This window comes from Trachypithecus francoisi, unplaced genomic scaffold, assembly GCF_009764315.1.
Source record: "Trachypithecus francoisi isolate TF-2019V2 unplaced genomic scaffold, Tfra_2.0 Lachesis_group15, whole genome shotgun sequence".
NCBI lineage: Eukaryota > Metazoa > Chordata > Mammalia > Primates > Cercopithecidae > Trachypithecus > Trachypithecus francoisi.
The window spans coordinates 106,055,360-106,073,953 of record NW_022681460.1 but is presented as its reverse complement, the minus strand read 5'-3'; the positions used below and the strand labels follow the sequence as shown (position 1 = coordinate 106,073,953).

Here is an 18,594-nt window from a genome sequence, read left to right as displayed (position 1 = left end):
TGCCACCCAGGCTGGAGTGCAGTGGCCGGATCTCAGCTCACTGCAAGCTCCGCCTCCCGGGTTTACGCCATTCTCCTGCCTCAGCCTCCCGAGTAGCTGGGACTACAGGCGCCCGCCTCGTCGCCCGGCTAGTTTTTTGTATTTTTTTTAAGTAGAGACAGGGTTTCACCGTATTAGCCAGGATGGTCTCGATCTCCTGACCTCGTGATCCACCCGTCTCGGCCTCCCAAAGTGCTGGGATTACAGGCTTGAGCCACCGCGCCCGGCCAATACCAAGTTTTATATCCCACCTTTTTGGAAATTTTTTTTTTTTTTTTTAAGACGCAGTCTTGCTCTATCGCCCAGGCTGGAGTGCAGTGGCCGGATCTCAGCTCACTGCAAGCTCCGCCTCCTGGGTTCATGCCATTCTCCTGCCTCAGCCTCCCGAGTAGCTGGGACTACAGGCGCCCGCCACCTCGCCCAGCTAGTTTTTTGTATTTTTTAGTAGAGACGGGGTTTCACGGTGTTAGCCAGGATGGTCTCGATCTCCTGACCTTGTGATCCACCCGTCTCGGCCTCCCAAAGTGCTGGGATTACAGGCTTGAGCCACCGCACCCGGCCTTTGGACGTTTTTAAGACATGGAGACTGATTTGGCCAAACACTTGAGCTAAGGCATTTTTGGTTTTTTTTTGGAGACAGAGTCTCGTTCTATCACCCAGACTGGAGTGCAATAGCGTGATATCGGCTCACTGCAACCTTCTGGGTTCAAGCCTCCTGGGTTCAAGTAATTCTCCCACCTCAGCCTCCTGAGTAGCTGGGATTACAGGCACCCACCATCATGCCTGGCTAAATTTTTTTTTTTTTTTTTGGAGACAAAGTCTCGCTCTGCCGCCCAGGCTGGAGTGCAGTGGCCGGATCTCAGCTCACTGCAAGCTCCGCCTCCCGGGTTTACGCCATTCTCCTGCCTCAGCCTCCCGAGTAGCTGGGACTACAGGCGCCCGCCACCTCGCGCGGCTAGTTTTTTGTATTTTTTAGTAGAGACGGGGGTTTCACCATGTTAGCCAGGATGGTCTTGATCTCCTGACCTCGTGATCCGCCCGTCTCGGCCTCCCAAAGTGCTGGGATTACAGGCTTGAGCCACCGCGCCCGGCCAGCCTGGCTAAAATTTTTCCGTATTTTTGTAGAGATGGGGTTTCACCATGTTGGCCAGGCTGGTGTCGAACTCCTGACCTCAGGTGATCTGCCCATCTCAGCCTCCCAAAGCGTTGGGATTACAGGCATAAGCCACGACACACTATTTTTGACACAAAATTATCTCAAATAAGACTGGGGACATGTTTGGCAAACACAAGTGACAATGTGCAATGTCAAACAGGCCCTGGATGAAAAACGTCTGTAGGAAATAAAGCAATTACCATACCATAATATGCACACCCCACCCAGAAATAGAAGACAGTCTCCATTATTCGTGACTGCTAGGCCTTTTAACACAATATGTATAAGAAAAAGCAGGCCGGGCGCGGTGGCTCAAGACTGTAATCCCAGCACTTTGGGAGGCCGACATGGGCGGATCACGAGGTCAGGAGATCAAGACCATCCTGGCTAACATGGTGAAACCCCGTCTCTACTAAAAAATACAAAAAACTAGCCGGGCGAGGTGGCAGCCGCCTGTAGTCCCAGCTACTTGGGAGGCTGAGGCAGGAGAATGGCGTGAACCCGGGGGGCGGAGCTTGCAGTGAGCTGAGATCCGGCCACTGCACACCAGCCCGGGTGACAGAGCGAGACTCCGTCTCTAAAAAAAAAAAAAAAAAAAAAAGCAGAAAGTATGTTTTAGAAACACCAAGTAGGCTCCCTGGCTAGTTGCAGGGCCTATATTCCCACCTGCTCTACTGGGCACTTACGCCTATACCCTGCTTTCCTCCCCCTGAATCCCATTTGTGATGTCATAACACAGAACTGCTACCCCAACAGAGAACACCTCCCAACCGCTATAGAAGTTAGGTAGAACACTTCAGCACCCAAATCTCACTCCTGAGATAACAGATCAGAATAAGCAAGATTCCAATTGGCTGGCTTTGATATTTTCTGTCACTTCACAAAGATTTATCAATCCTCTCCCAAAAAGCTGGCAGGGGGCAGGGTATGGGAACACAAGAAAATCCTGGTGTGTTGAAACTGAATCCCTGTCCTGCCACCAGGTGGTGCCTTGTCCATGAAGATCCAGCGCAGCCTCTGAGCCACAGGTGTCTCCACTCAGCCCCCAGATCCTTCCACTAGTGACAGCCTAGTGATCAAAACTACAGCTCTGTTATTACGGCAGACATGCACGGGCCAACGCCTGGTCTCTGGGTGGCTCGCATGGCGCCCTACAGCCCATCTCACCCCACCCCCATCAGTTCACCTTGAACTCCCTCTGGCTTCTGCATGGTCCTCTCTTCACCTCTCATCTCCTCTGCCCACACTGAACTCATTTAAATGTATCACTTAAAATAGAGGTAAATGGCCGGGCACGGTGGCTCAAGCCTGTAATCCCAGCACTTTGGGAGGCCGAGACGGGTGGATCACGAGGTCAGGAGATCGAGACCATCCTGGCTAACACGGTGAAACCCTGTCTCTACTAAAAAATACAAAAAACTAGCCGGGCGAGGTGGCGGACGCCTGTAGTTCCAGCTACTCGGGAGACTGAGGCGGGAGAATGGCGTAAACCCGGGAGGCGGAGCTTGCAGTGAGCTGAGATCCGGCCACTGCACTCCAGCCTGGGCGACAGAGCGAGACTTTGTCTCCAAAAAAAAAAAAAAAAATAGAGGTAACTGAGAAAGCAGGGATCTTTATATAAAGTTTACTGATATAAGTTTAAAGATATACATAAATTTAAAGATATAAAGTTTACTGATATATATAGTTTCTCGATTTGTAGCCCCAAATACACTTCAGAAGTCTGGTTAGACATGTCAGTATAGTTTATCTCCATCCATCACCAGCATAAGGAGCGCAACCTGAAAACCTGACTCACCTTCAAGCCCAAGCCTGTGGTTCCCAGCCATCTCTGCATGGCTCTGCAGTGGCGTCTGCTGGGGGTGGGGGAGTTCTCTCACCCACATCAGAGTGACTGCATAGAATCTCTAGGAGCTCTACCTCAGCATTCTTTTTTATTTTTTAAAGCATCCCACAAAAGCCTTGTCTTTAGGACCAGAAACATATTCAAGCAACTTCAATTTAGATAAGGCAGTCCAGCAAGAGGATATTAATGGAAAAACTGGTGCAATCATGAAAGATTGAGTTTGGTTAACAGTAACACACCAATGTCAGTTCCTTAGCTGTGACAAACTCACACTGGTGATATAAATTGTCAGTGGGGGGCACACAGGAGCTCTGTTGTAACTTGGCAACTTTTCTGTACATCTAGAATTACTCCAAAATTAAAACCTAATTTTTTTTTTTTTTTTTTTTGAGACGGAGTCTCGCTCTGTTGCCCAGGCTGGAGTGCGGGGGCCAGATCTCAGCTCACTGCAAGCTCCGCCTCCCGGGTTTACGCCATTCTCCCGCCTCAGGCTCCCGAGTAGCTGGGACTACAGGCGCCCGCCACCTCACCCAGCTAGTTTTTTGTATTTTTTAGTAGAGACGGGGTTTCACCTTGTTAGCCAGGATGGTCTCGATCTCCTGACCTCATGATCCACCCGTGTCGGCCTCCCAAAGTGCTGGGATTACAGGCTTGAGCCACCGCGCCTGGCCTAAAAGCTAATTTTTAAAAGGCAAAGTAGAACGCCCTCTCAGCCTAAGAAGCAGGAGGAATCCCAGGCACTTAGGACCCCGAGGCAGGAAGATCCCTTTAGCCTGGGCAACACAGTGAGACCTTGTCTTTTTAAAAAAGGATTAACCGGAAACAACGTGTATCAACTAGTTTGTTTGTAAGATACGCAATTTGGGCCAGGCATGGTGGCTCGCGCTGGTAATCCCAGCACTTTGGGAGGCTGAGGCCGGCGAATCACCTGAGGCCAGAAGTTTGAGACCAGCCTGGCCAACATGGCAAAACCCCATCTCTACTAAAAATACAAAAATTAGTCAGACGTGGTGGCTCATGCCTGTAATTCCAGCTACTACTCGGCAGGCTGAGGCAGGAGAATCACTTGAATCTGGGAGGCAGAGGTTGCAGTGAACCGAGATCGCGCCACTGCACTCCAGCCTGGGTGACAGAGTAAGACTCTGTCTCAAAAAAAAAAAAAAAAAAAAAAAATCAGCTGGGTATAGTGGTGCACACCTGTAATCCCAACCACATGGGAGGCTGAGGTGGGAGGCAAAGGCTGCAGTCAGCCTTACCTATTAAGACCTATTACCCATTTAAGACCCTGTCTCTTAAATAGGCTATAAAAAAAAAAAAAAAACAGGGAAAAATGTTTGCATTATGCACCTATATAGAGCATGCCTTAAATTCTCAAGCAATTCAAGGCAGACAAAAAAGCAGTCTGGGAGCTGAAACACAAAACACTTTCCACACAGATGCCAGGAGACAACTGGACAAGAGAATTGCTCAGGAGACCTGCTGCCAGTCTGGGGAGCTTGCATCTATGTGGGGGTAGGAGGGGGAGAGAAAATACTGACCACATGAGAAGGAACTACCATCTGCTTAAGTATTTCATCAATCAGTAACTCCAATGAGCCCCTATTATGTATGTGCCAGGCCTTGTACAATTATCAGGTAATCGTCACTGGCCCCAGGGTAAGGTAGGGCAGAATATCCTATGTCACCAGACCAGGGTCACAGCTGGACTAGGACAGGCACTGACTGCCACAAGAGGACCTAGGCAAGAAGAATGGAAAAGTCCTAAGCAAACAGGCACGACACTCCAAGAAGGCTGAAGTTCTTTGACTACATATGCTTTTAAATATGGATATTCCCAAAATAACTTGGATTCCTGTAGGACTGCTACTACACCATACTATACTGACTTGATTAAACTTTTCTTGATTAAACTTTGAGTTAACTGTGGATTCACACACAGTCTTAAGAAATAATACAGTCGGCCGGGCACAGTGGCACATGTCTGTAATCCCAGCAGTTTGGGAAGCCGAGGCGGGCAGATCACGAGGTCAGGAGATCGAGACCATCCTGGCTAACACAATGAAACCCCGTCTCTAATAAAAATACAAAAAATTAGCCGGGCGTGGTGGCAGGCGCCTGTAGTCCCAGCTACTCGGGAGGCTGAGACAGGAGAATGGCATGAACCCAGGAGGCACAGCTTGCAGAGAGTGGAGATCGCGCCACTGCACTGAGCCTGGGTGACAGAGTGAGACTCCGTCTCAAAAAAAAAAGAAAGAAAAAAAAGAAACAATACAGTCAGTCTTCCACATCTGTGGATTCAACAAACTGCGTATTAAAAATACTCAGGGGGCCGGGTGCGGTGACTCATGCCCGTAATCCCAGCACTTTGGGAGGCCGAGGCGGGTGGATCACGAGGTCAAGAGATCAAGACTGGCCAGGCTCGGCCGGGCGCGGTGGCTCAAGCCTGTAATCCCAGCACTTTGGGAGGCCGAGACGGGTGGATCACGAGGTCAGGAGATAGAGACCATCCTGGCTAACACTGTGAAACCCCCTCTCTACTAAAAAATACAAAAAACTAGCCAGGCGAGGTGGCGGGCGCCTGTAGTCCCAGCTACTCGGGAGGCTGAGGCAGGAGAATGGCGGGAACCCGGGAGGTGGAGCTTGCAGTGAGCTGAGATCCGGCCACTGCACTCCAGCCCCGGCGACAGAGTGAGACTCCGTCTCAAAAAAAAAAAAAAAAGACTGGCCGGGCTCAGTGGCTCAAGCCTGTAATTTCAGCACATTGGGAGGCTGAGGCAGGCGGATCACTAGGTCAGGAGATCAACACCAGCCTGGCTAACAAGGTGAAACCCCCTCTCTACTAAAAATACAAAAACTTAGCTGGGCGTGGTGGTGGTGGTGGTGGTGGTCACCTGTAGTGCCAGCTACTTGGGAGGCTGAGGCACGAGAATCGCTTGAACCAGGGAGGCAGAGGTTGCAGTGAGCTGAGATCAAGCCAATGCACTCCAGCCTGGGTGACAGCAAGACTCTGTCTCCAAAAAAAGAAAAAAAGGACTGTTTCCATCCAGGTTTTTTCTTTATTTTTGCTACTCCAAATGCTCTCACAAACAGCCTGTGCTGTGGCTCCCATCCTGCTGCCTATCTACGCATCCTATAGCCAGGTCATCTGTCCATGCATCCTACAGCCAGGTCACCTGTCTACTCATCCTATAACCAGGTCATATACACATCTGGTCTCTGCAAGTGGCTAACTATGCTTTGTCCAATGACAAATATCAACACATTTATCCAAGAACCAGAACACTGCCAAATGCTCTGGCCAGCTCCAGCACAGGACCAGCCTCCAGCACAGTGTGGAGGAGAACTCCTCAGCTTCTGGAACACAACGAGAGGCAAAAGGTGTACTAGGAACGTCCAAGAAGCTGAACGCCACCATCAGGGCTGTTGATCAGAGTGAAGGGCAGGGGTTACCTTGGGACCACGCAACCCAGGGCAAGAAGTGGGGTAGTTAGAGCAATGACTCCCTGCATCAGGAAAGGAGAGGTGAGAGCCTGTGAGCTCCCAAGGCATCCACATAAACAGGGACGATGGTGGCTGCCAAAAAATACAGCGTTACCACACTCCCTAAGAAGCTCCTGACAGCCATCTTCTGGACATTCCAGGGAGTGGGAAAGATCAGAGGCCGTGGAGTGAGTTCAATCCCCTCTGCGAGACCTCTCCTAGGTAAAGCTCGAGCTGGCTTCAGGTAGGGCCCTGGAATATTTAGCCGGACATGGTGGCGCACACCTGTAATCCAAGCTACTCGGGAGGCTGAGGCAGGAGAATTGCTTATTATCTATATATCTACACACTGTATATATTCCAGTTAATCAAGTGGGGGCGAAGGTCATAATAGGATACAATAAAGTCAGGAATAGCAGGAAAGAATTCTCTACCCTTCCACCCCAGGACCCTTCTTCTCGTCCAGCACTCAGGGACTCAAGGTTCATCACCCCTTCCAGCCACTGGCTGGAAAGTGGTAGGTGCTGGCCAGGCCACACTGCCCTTGTATGCCAACAAGCTGCTGCCCCACTCACAAAGACCACCCTGCCCATGGGGCCATGAGGACCCCCCAAATACTTCCCAGCCCTCATGCCCTGTGTGCCTGACTGAGCACCTGAAACCTCTTGGAAGGAGCCAATTCCAGAACATGATCCTAAGTGGAAAAATTCAACTATGCTCAAAAATAATGTTGAAATCACCTTTGTAAGCTGTCACCATTAGCTAGGATTTCATGCATCGCCTTAAGTGTGGACATACCCTACATATCCTGCAGCCTGCAGTTAACAACTCTTTTAAAAAGATGACATTTGATTCTGTAGCCTAATATGCTATTTTTCCAAGCAGGAAGCGCCTGAGAGTAAAGGCATGCATCTCTGGCTGCAGTTCGGCAGAGGCCACCCACTTCTTGCAGGTCAGTCAACATGTTCAGTAACTTGTATGTGCCACAAGCATGGCTGGGTCCAGGGTTCAGGAGGGAACTGGGCAGACATGCCCCCTGGTCTCCTGGTGCTCACTAATGAGTGGGAGGCAAGTCCCTTGGTGCTCATCGCCATAGATGGCAAACAGCACACAGTGACAGCCACAGGGCTGCTTCATGTCCCTTAGTCATGAAGGAGGAGACAAATGGATGGCAAGCACAGAGTGCAAGAAGCCTGCCGGCCAGAGATGGAGAAGTACCTTTCAGGTAGAGCAAACTGCAACAGGAACAGGAACAGGGCAGTGGGAAGGGGATGGGTGGGAAATGGAAGGTGGGCAGGGCCAAGGCTGTGGAAGGCCTTGAAGGCCATCATAAGGAGTCTTAACTTTAAAATGTTCCCTCCCAGCAGGTGTTCCACCCAATGAACAGGAAGCCATCTGTGTCCTTGGGAGGTACTGGGACACTCGGGGTGACTAGGATGCCCAGTGGAGGGCTCTGTCGGACCTGAGACGGCCCCAGCACGGGCATCTTGGTACCAGCCCTGCCAAATATCACAGCAGTGGGGTTTGTCCCACCCTTATCACATGCTAAGGGTCTGCCTACAAGCTCCTCTGCTGTTCTGCAGGACTGTGAGGGTCTGAACACCCACACCTCAACCCAGCCTATCAACATAGACCCCTGTGTACTCTAAAACAGGGCCCTCCTAAATAACTCTGAATCCCTCTGGTCTTATTAACAATTTTGGCTTATGGCTTACTTATCTTTGAGACAGTGTCTCACTCTGTTGGGCAGGCTGGAGTGCAGTGGTACCACCACGGCTCACTGCAGCCTCAACCTCCCAGGCTCGAGCAATCCTCCCACCTCAACCTCCCGAGTAGCTGGGACTACAGGTGCACACGACCACACTCAGCTAGTTTCTGTATTTTTTGTAGAGATTGGGTCTCACTATGTTGTCCAGGCTGGTCTTTAACTCCCAGCCTCAAGCAATCTCCCAGCTCGGCCTCCAAAGTGTTGGGGTTACAGACATGAGACACCACGTCCAGCCACTTTGTGATTTTATACACTCCAGTTACTTGGAGTGTATAAAACTATGCACCCTCATTAGGCTGGCTGGAAAGCCACTTCCAGGAGACAGTCCTATACTACTAAGCTAGGTTGCCTTCAGTCCTGTGCCTTTTCAGCCACTGTGGGCCCTGAGGTCAGCTACCCACCTAGCTTTAAGGCAATGGAGCCTGAGTGTTCAAAGTGGACCTACTGTATTAAAATCTGACGGTTTGCTCTATATGCTGAAATAATCCTGATGTAAATTAGCTATATGAAAACCAAGCCCCAAAGAAGGCCACATATAATATGTGATCCTTAAATAAAACTATTTGTTTGGAGCTTTCAGTTTAGCTTCATTATGTAAAATCATCTGTTCCCTAGAGATCATCCTAACTACCAAAAATGCCTGTCCAAACACTGATGATTGGTTTCAATGCTGTGTTGTACACTGAGAGGGGTTTAAAATACAGCACAAGGGCTTATAATTATGCCTGTACTGATTCTATACATGTATCGTTTGTTCCACAAAAGAAACAGGATTATCTGCTCAACTGTGCAGCACAATGCAAGTGCTGTTGGAAGGCAGTCGCAGCACGCGTGGCCGGAACCAAGCTGCACAGACACGGTAGGGCAAGGGATGCCACCACCTGGATGGGGATCTGTGACACACAAGAGGCAAAGGATTAACAACGAGAATGCAGGGCCCCAATGCCATGAGAAACACAAATGACTAACCAACAGGCTCCACTTCTCTCGTTACCATGGGATACCACTCTTCCTCTGCTAGATTAATGGTGAAAAGCAATGGAGATGCTCACTGGTACTGAAGGTCTACCATATGGGTAGTGTCAAATGGCTGGCAGGAACACACTTTTCTAGAGTCAAATTGTCCTTCCCAAAGGCAGTATGTATCAAACCAAAATGCTGATTGTCCTTTCACTCATTTTGAAATGTTACCACAAAAACCCATTCCCCAAGAAAATGAGCACTCATGCCCAGGGATAAACACAAACAGTGCTTCCTGCAGAGGCACAACTTTAAATTAAACATAAGTTTAAGTTTTTATAGGAAAACATTTTGGTTTTTAAAATTTCAATTCTCTAATACATTTATTTTATTGCTTATTCTACAATAATTCGGTTTTAAAAACTATAAGGTGCAGGGGAGGCAGTATCCAGGAGTTCAAGACCAGCCTGGGCAAACATAGGGAGATCCCCGTCTCTAAAATTAAAAAACAATCAAAAAAAGAATGAACTGGGACCATATCCATGATATATCAAGTATATAATGGTAGTTCCCTCTGAGGAACAGAATCTCTCCTTCTTGCCTTTTTCCTTGCATGTTTGAATGTTTCCGGGGATATATATTACTCTTAAAACAAAAGCAAAAATACACAGGGCAACAGAGGTGCAAAAAAAAAGCACAGCCAAAATACTGGCTGAGGCTTGACACCCCCTTGGCAGCTGAGAGAGGGGGTGCAACAGCTGCCCGCCTGGAGTCAGGAGGGGGCCAGAGTCCTGGAACAAAGGAATTGCCTGGGCTATTTGTGGCCTGGAAGGTCCGTTTACACCTTGGCAACTAACTAGCAGCTTCCTCTCTTAAATGTCTGTTTTTCCCTAAAAATTATTTGAAAAGACAAGCCAGTTTGGGTTCTGGGGATGAGGTCAGAGGTAGAAAGGAGATTTTTATGCAAACTCTTGGTTGTGCTAATTTAAGTCCTTTAAAACTAGTCAAACATAACCAACTTCAAACAGGCTCCTTTATTTGAATAAAACCACAAACGGGAACAACTTAGTAGAGAAAGAAAACTATTTTTTTTTTTCTTTTGCACCATGTCACAGGCTGCCAGTCTACTCTAGGCCACCAGAGACACAGACCACCATTCAGGTTTTCATCTCCTTTAGAGAAGGGACCATTGCAGACTTTTATGGAACATCTGCAATTCAAGGGCTGTCACATCTTTTGAAAATCTAGTCAAAGGGATTTTGAAAAGGTTCTGGCGGCTGGACACGGTGGCTCACGCCTATAATCCCAGCACTTGGAATGCTGAGGGGGGCACATGAATGGGGTCAGGAATTCCGAGATCGGCCTGGCCAATATGGTGAAACCTCATCTCTACTAAAAATACAAAAATTAGTCAGGTGGGCTGGGCGCGGTGGCTCACACCTATCCCAACACTTTGGGAGGCCGAGGCAGGTCGATCACCCGAGGTCAGGAGTTCAAGACCAGCCTGACCAAGAAGATGAAACCCCATCTCTACTAAAAATGCAGAAATTAGCTGGGTATGGTGGTGGGCGCCTGTAATCCCAGCTATTCCGGAGGCTGAGACAGGAGAATTGCTTGAACCTGGGAGGTGGAGGTTGCAGTGAGCCGAGATTCTGCCATTGCACTCCAGCCTGGGCAACAAGAGTGAAATTCTGTCTTAAAATAGCCAGGTGTGGTGGTGCACGCCTGTAATCCCAGCTACTTAAGAGGCTGAGGCACAAGAATCGTTTGTATCTGGGAGCCAAGACCACGCCACTGTACTCCAGCTTGGGCAACACAGCAAGACATTGTCTCAAACAAACAAACAAAAATGTTCCTGGGAAGACTAGTTGTCCAGAGAATAGCAAAGTAAATCTTGTTTTATTTGTTCATGGGGTAGTGGGGGCTTGGGGAACAGTTCAACCTATAAACCAACAGACACCTTGAACATTTCTGTGCACTAGTGATGTACTGTGAATGCTAGCTGTTCGTAAGAGGTACAATCATTGAGACTGGGGACATACCGTGCCCATGCACTGGGAGACAGCACAGTAAAGATGTTCTCTCCAAATTAATCTATACATTTAAACACAGTCCAATTAAAAAGCAGGATTTTTAATAGCTATGGACAAGCTGATTCTAATATTTATATGGAACAATTAAAAGATTGAGTAGGTAAAACAATTTTGAGTAACAGATTTGCCGGGTGTGGTGGCTCTTACCCTATAATCCCAACACTTTGGGAAGCCAAGGCAAGAAGACTGCTTGAGGCCAGGAATCAGAAACCAACCTGGGCAACATAGCGAGACCCCATTTCCAAAAATTAAAATTAAAATTAAAAAACAACAGCACAGATTGAGGAATCACATTACCCGTACGAAGCTTCCATAATCAAGACAGCACTGCTGGCAAAGGAACAGACAGAGGAGAATGGAAGAGTTCAGAAATAGATCCCATTTGATTTTTGACAAAGGTACAAAAGCAATTCAAAGGAAAAAGTCTCTAACAAAAGTCATGGAACCATGGAACAACCGGATTCTATAGCCCCTCCCCCACAAGACACTCAACCTAAACCTCACACCTTATATAAAAAGTAGCTCACAATGAAATGGAAAACTGTAAGACTGTAAGAAAACACAGGAGAACATCTATCATGATGGGTGGGGCAAATATTTGGACATTTGCTCCAGAAAGAAGCTGTTAAGTGAATACACACAAGCTACAGACCAGGAGAAAATATTTGCAAATCGTGTATCTTACAAAGACTCGAATCTCAAATATATAAACAGTTCACAAAACTCAACAGCTGGACACAACCCAACTAAAAAGTCAGAACACCTGAACTGACACTCTGAAGAGCACACAGGCATGGCAAATGCACACCTCCAGTAGTCTGGTCACTGGCCTGTACCCCAGCCCTACAGGCCAGCAGATGAGGAGGCGGCCTCCACACAGCCACTCACACTACACCACTCAACCATCTGCCAGCACACAGAAGGCTCCACCCACAGAGCAAACAGCAGCAGGGTTTCCCACAACGCCGACGTCTGGGCATATAAACTCAATTTCTTAATATAACTGTATAACAAAATGTGGCAACATTTAGCAGACCTGTATAACTCGATGAATCCGTATTTTCCAAATGGCCAATGAATGCAACTGGAAAAAATCCACTGAAAGTGCATGAGAGATCAATGAACTTAACGTAACGGGGGTGTAATTAACCTCCATTAATCTACCACTTGTTCTGCTGTAGTATCAAATAGCCACAACCATCCAAAAAGGCTACCAAAGCATTCCTCCTGTTTTTTTCAGTATATCTCTGTAAGATTGGGTTTTCTTCATATTTTAATTAAAATTACACTGCACCTGACTGAACGCAAAAGCAGGTAAGAAGTCTTCTATTAAGACAGACAGTAAACAAATTTACAAAAACGTAAAGCAATGCCATTCTTCTCAACAGACTTTTGGAAAATAACTATTTTTTATACAACATCACCATGTCCCGGTTTATTGTTTTCCCACAGCGGTGCCCCCCAGCCCCAACCACCCCAACACACACACACACACAGGATCTCACTCTATCACCCAGGCTGAAGTACAGTGACGCCATCTCGGCTCACTGCAACCTCCACCTCCCAGGTTCAAGCGACTATCTCACATCAGTCTCCTGATTAGCTGGACTACAAGCGTGCACCACCACACCCAGCTAATTTTTGTATTTTTAGTAGAGACTGGGTTTCACCATGTTGCCCAGGCTGGTCTCGAACTCCTGGCCTCAAGTGATCCACCCACCTCGGCCTCCCAAAATGCTGGGATTACAGGGGTGCGTCTATTGTATTTCAATCAATAACTATTTAAGGTTGGCCTTAATTTCTATATGGTAAATAACAGTAGCTATAACCCAACCACCAAAAGCTCTTTAATGGGTGAAGTCTTTTAGGACTTTGACAGGATCCTGCCACCAAAAGCTTGGCGATTCCAGAGGTGGGGCTGCCTGGTGGGTTTGTGCCAAGCTGCCTCAGCTAGGTGGGCATGCCATGCCCCTCCCTGCACAGCTCCCACTTTTGAGACCCTCAGTGTGCAATTCAGAAGGCAGGAGTAAAGTAGGTGCCACATGCCGTTACGCCTAGGGGTTTCTCTGCCTCCCAGGTCATTAGGCTCTGGAGGCTTGGACATGGTGAGAGGCACTCTGGAGTGCAGCACAGCCTGGCTCCCCACTCCCACCACCACATCTTGAAGACTACATGCCCTGCAGACGTCGGTCAGCTCTGGCACCAGACCCAGATGCTAATCGAGCTCCCACCACTGTGTCCAGTAAAATCCCACTAATAAATCCCTGCATCCCTTTCCTACACTTCTGCTCCCTTGATGGAACCCTCAACTGACCTTGATTCCTCCCTCCCACCAGCCCAGGCTGGAGTACACGTGGCACCATCTCAGCTCACTGCAGCCTCAACTTCCTGGGCTCAAACAATCCTCCCACCTCAGCCTCCGGAGTAGCTGGAACTACAGGCACATGCCATCATGCCTGACTAATTTTTGGTATTTTTTGTAGAGACGAGTTTTCATCATGTTGCCCAGGCTGGTCTCAAACCCCTGGGCTCAAGCTATCCACTGGCCTCAGCCTCCCAAAGTGCTGGGATTACAGGTATGAGCTGCCACATCTGGCCCTCAGTCAACTCAGTAAGTGAAGCATATTCCTAACTACAAAAAAAGTTCAAATCCCTTTAAAAATACTGACTAAAGCCTATTATAGATGACACAATCCTAAGAACTTGCACATCTCTTTGCTAAATCATGGTGAAGTTCCACACGATGGAATATTATTCTGCAAGAAAAGGGAACGACTACTGGCTACAATGTGGGTGAACCCTGAGAATTTTTTTTTTTTTGGAGACGGAGTCTCGCTCTGTCGCCCAGGCTGGAGTGCAGTGGCGCCATCTCGGCTCACTGCAAGCTCCGCCTCCCAGGTTCACGCCATTCTCTCGCCTCAGCCTCCGAGTAGCTGGGACTACAGGCACCCGCCACCACGCCCGGCTAGTTTTTTGTATTTTTAGTAGAGACGGGGTTTCACCATGTTAGCCAGGATGGTCTTGATCTCCTGACCTCGTGATCCGCCCGCCTCAGCCTCCCAAAGTGCTGGGATTACAGGCTTGAGCCACCACGCCCGGCCAACCCTGAGGATATTAAGCTAAGTAAAAGCAGCCAAAAACAAGGCTGGACAAAACGGCGAAACCCCGTCTCTACAAAAATACAAAATTAGCCGGGCATGGTGGCGTGTGCCTGTGGTTCCAGCTACTCGGGAGGCTGAGATGGGAGAGGATGGCTTGGGCCCAGGAGTTTAAGGCTGCAGTGAGCTATGATCAAACCACGGCACTCCAGCCGGGTTGACAAGATCTTCAAAGGCGGGAGGGAAGCTTACAGTCTATGAAATGTCTATAACAGGCAAATCCATAGATTAGTGGTGACTGCTAATGGGTACAGGGTTTCCTTTTGTGGTTATAAAAATGTGCTCGAATTGATTGCTGATAGTCACACAATTGTGAATACTAAAAACCACTGAACCCACTTTAAATGGGTGAATTGTGATATGTGAATTATCTCTCAATGAAGTTATTTTAAAAATCATGATTGTTAGCGAATTTTATCAAAAAGCACAGATGCAAATCTAACCCTTTACAACTGTTACCAAATCAGGTAAAATTAAAGTTAACTGGCATTAAACATCGTGGCACATTCCACTCGGATTGAAACTAAGACATAAAAATGCAAAGCAATTGATGATTGGGTCTGTGTAGGGAGAAACACTACTGTTCAAGGCATTGAAAATGCCCGGGGCACAGTCCGTGAACTTTACAACCTCAAAGTCTAGTGAAGAAGAGCGAAGTAACACAACACAATGTGGCAATTCCAATACAACGGCCATGTCCAGGACAGCCGGTGCTTCTATTTTCATCCACCCAGAAGCCTTGCCACTGCCATCTTTACCTCCAATTCCCCAAGCTCAAGTCCTAACTCTACTTTAAGGCCCACCACACCACCACCTCTTCACCATGCCTTCCTGCTCTCGGGGTGCAATCTCGCTCTTCAATTTCCATGCCCCCACCTGGCTCACCTCTGGGCATTCATCACCTTCTGCCCTCAATATTTGCTCCTATGACCTATCTGAACCATGCTGGCTTTCCTTAGGCAGAGACACCTTATCACTTCATCTCTGCTTCCCCTCCAAGCCCCCCGGGCCTGAAGCGGTGATTACCAGCAAGGATGTCCTAAGCTGAGCTTGGGGAAGTTCCTTCTAAGAAGTTATTACATGAAAATGGTTGGCTTTCCATATTCTAAACCATCCTGGTCAAGGAGGTCTAAGGGTTGCTATCCCCTAGAATAGCAAAGGAAAACCCCCCAGTCACAGGCTCTGTCTAAAGAGCAGCGCTGTCCCACCAAACACAGAAGCCAGGAGCTACACGTGGCGACTGAGCGCTTGAAACATGGCTGTTGTGCCGGGCGCGGTGGCTCAAGCCTGTAATCCCAGCACTTTGGGAGGCCGAGACGGGCGGATCACGAGGTCAGGAGATCGAGACCATCCTGGCTAACACGGTGAAACCCCGTCTCTACTAAAAAATACAAAAAACTAGCCGGGCGAGGTGGCGGGCGCCTGCAGTCCCAGCTGCTCGGGAGGCTGAGGCAGGAGAATGGTGTGAACCCGGGAGGCGGAGCTTGCAGTGAGCTGAGATCCGGCCACTGCACTCCAGCCTGGGCGACAGAGCGAGACTCCGTCTCAAAAAAAAAAAAAAACATGGCTGTTGTGACAGAGGAACTAGTATTGTTATCTTATTCAATATAATTTTACTTAAATAGCCACATGTACTTATTGAGCACATGAAATATGGCCATGGAGACCAAAAAATCAAATATTTATGTATTTAATTTAATCAACCACATATGGCTAGTGGCTGCCACAGTGGACAGCAAAGGTCTAGAAATAATTTTATCACTCAGAGCCTTGGTTTCTAGGCTTGTAGAGTAGGGGCCACAACAGACACTTTCTGCTCTAAAAAAAAGATGGGACCCAGTGCTCTCTGGTAAACACTCAAGATTAAAACAGTATTTTAAGAAAAATAAAAGCCCTTTTAACAAGTATAGGACTTAATGTCATCAAAACAGAATTAGATTTTAAGTAACAGCTTCTGATTTCCAAAGGAAATACTGATCATTAACAGTAAATGCAGATGTGTGGTTCTAACGTGTTCTTCCTCTTTCCAGACCCCTTACCCATAGGCAATTAACCCCAACTTGAGAACACTGAAGACTTTGATCACTTGGGCTGGGACAGAGCTTTCAGTAGCACGTTTCCCACAGGACTGGGCGCTGCCAGACAACAGTCTCAGTTACCACCCCAGCCCTGCCTGCCATGAACGTGGCACTGCTAAGTGTCCAAGATTCAGAAGCTATGTGCCCGGGTGCCCTGCATTCTGACGCTCAGCCAGTCACCTGGAGGGCCACGTCCTACTGGCGAGGGACCCAAGGGTCACCTGGCTTACATGCATGTCTTCCCCAGGCACTGACCAGCGCACGGCAGTGGTCTGAGCGGGCACTCAGTGTCATTTGTTTCTGTGCACACCGTCACTCCTGAGGCCAGAACTTGGGTCTCCTGTCTTATTTTTCCCAAGAGAACCACATGTACAGTTAGTGACCACTAAGTAAGCATTCAAGCTAATATTTGTGCACAGACTAAAAAAACTGACCTGATGCAATGTCCAAAGAATTCACAGCTCTTGTGCATTGTGTGAGCAGCAGGCACATGCAGAAACCTAAGATCAAAAAGCCACGTTTCCTTCTGCTTTCTTCAATCAGTGACTTAACAGGCAAGACTTAAAGTTAAACCAAGTAAGGATTTCTGTATTTTAAACTGTAGTCTTGCCACTGTTATTTGACTGCTACGGTCACTTTACAAACTAAATAGTTTCCAAAGTTGCCTATGAAGATGTACATCACATATATATATATGTGTGTGTGTCTGTGTGTGTATACATATATTTAATCTTTAAAATCTACTGTCAGGGAAAGAGGCCCCCATGGAAAATATTCAAAATATGCCACGGAAACAATAAATACGACACAGCTAACTACAAGTTAATGAAGCAAGGAGACTGGCCTCTTAAGTCACCTAATTTCTTTCAACCTCTGCTCAGTAAAGGAATCCTGAGCCTCTGGTAGCCCTGACCCAGTTTTCCTTCCACCTTGTGAAAGCTGCCGTCTTAAATAAACTAGGTGATTTAGGCAACAGGAAGGACACCACCCCAGCTGGCCAGGACTTCACAGAGAACACGGCCCGGGGAGCAGGGGGCTCACCCACCTGGCTCTGAGCCAGTCAGGTTCATGTGATGAGCTCTGCGGGATTGGAGAGAGGGCCTGGATATCCTATTTGCTCATCTGAAAATGCAGAGCGTTTGTGGGCATGAGGATGACTGAGGACCTGAGCCCATGAGGCTATACTTAGGTCTAAAATGCTGTAATATCTAACTCTGTACATCTAGAGACCTGGGTATGCTGAGACGCTGTGCACCTGCACCCTGAGCCCTGGGAGACGAGACTCAGGCCTTTTCACATTTAAATCCCTCCATACACTCAGAGACACATACAGCCCAGGATGGTTTGCTTTAGGAATGATTCATTCAGCTCAGGATCTCATTAAAACTTGTTACTGAACACCTGATTCACAAAGGAAGAAATCTACCAATGTGCATTATTTTGCTTCATCTCTTTTTATGCCACCAAATGCCACCTGCAGTGTATCAGTGGCCCTGGCCTATTCAGGCAGTGGGTTACTTTCTATATTCAAAGCATGTGGTGAACCACACCACAACCTTCAGACTGGGAAGCCCAACTGCAGTTCCTGACTTTTGGGTGATGAGATAGGAAAATGAATGAAAGCAGGAGAGTGTTTAAATCAAAAAGTAGACTCCCATCTATACAAAAAAGAAAAAAAACCTGGCCGGGGATGGAGTGCCTGTAGTCCCAGTCACTAGGGAGGCTGAGGTGGGAGGAGTGCCTGAGCCCCAGGAGTTTGAGGCTACAGTTAACGGTGATCGCACTACTGCACTCCAGCCTGGGCAAGAGGGAGACCCTGTCTCCAAAAAAATAGTAATAATTAAAACTTAATTATTAAAAATCAGTAGCCGCTACTTTATGACCAACGGCACATACTGGTTAAGGTGAAGTCAGACCACATGGGTTCCAATCCCAGCTCTGCCACTTGCTCTGGGTGAACCAGATAAGTTGACACGCCTTGTTCTTTCACAGCTCTGAAGGTCGGAAGTCTGAAAT

The 18,594-nt window shown here is 47.9% G+C and overlaps 1 protein-coding gene across 3 annotated transcripts in view; it reads right to left on the bottom strand.

Moving 5' to 3' along the window:
• USP7 (ubiquitin specific peptidase 7) overlaps positions 1 to 18,594 on the bottom strand; it is a 76,447-nt gene that overhangs the window by 45,848 nt on the left and 12,005 nt on the right. Inside the window, exon 1 of one of the 3 annotated variants that reach the window (XM_033235782.1) lies at positions 2,994 to 3,133. The exons of 1 other annotated variant lie outside the window; for it this stretch is intronic. In XM_033235782.1, the coding sequence (XP_033091673.1) occupies positions 2,994 to 3,081 (88 nt within the window). In that variant the 5' untranslated portion in view covers positions 3,082 to 3,133. Of the gene's footprint in view, positions 1 to 2,993; positions 3,134 to 18,594 lie in introns of those variants that run through there. One more of the 3 variants, XM_033235783.1, reaches the window with a different exon arrangement.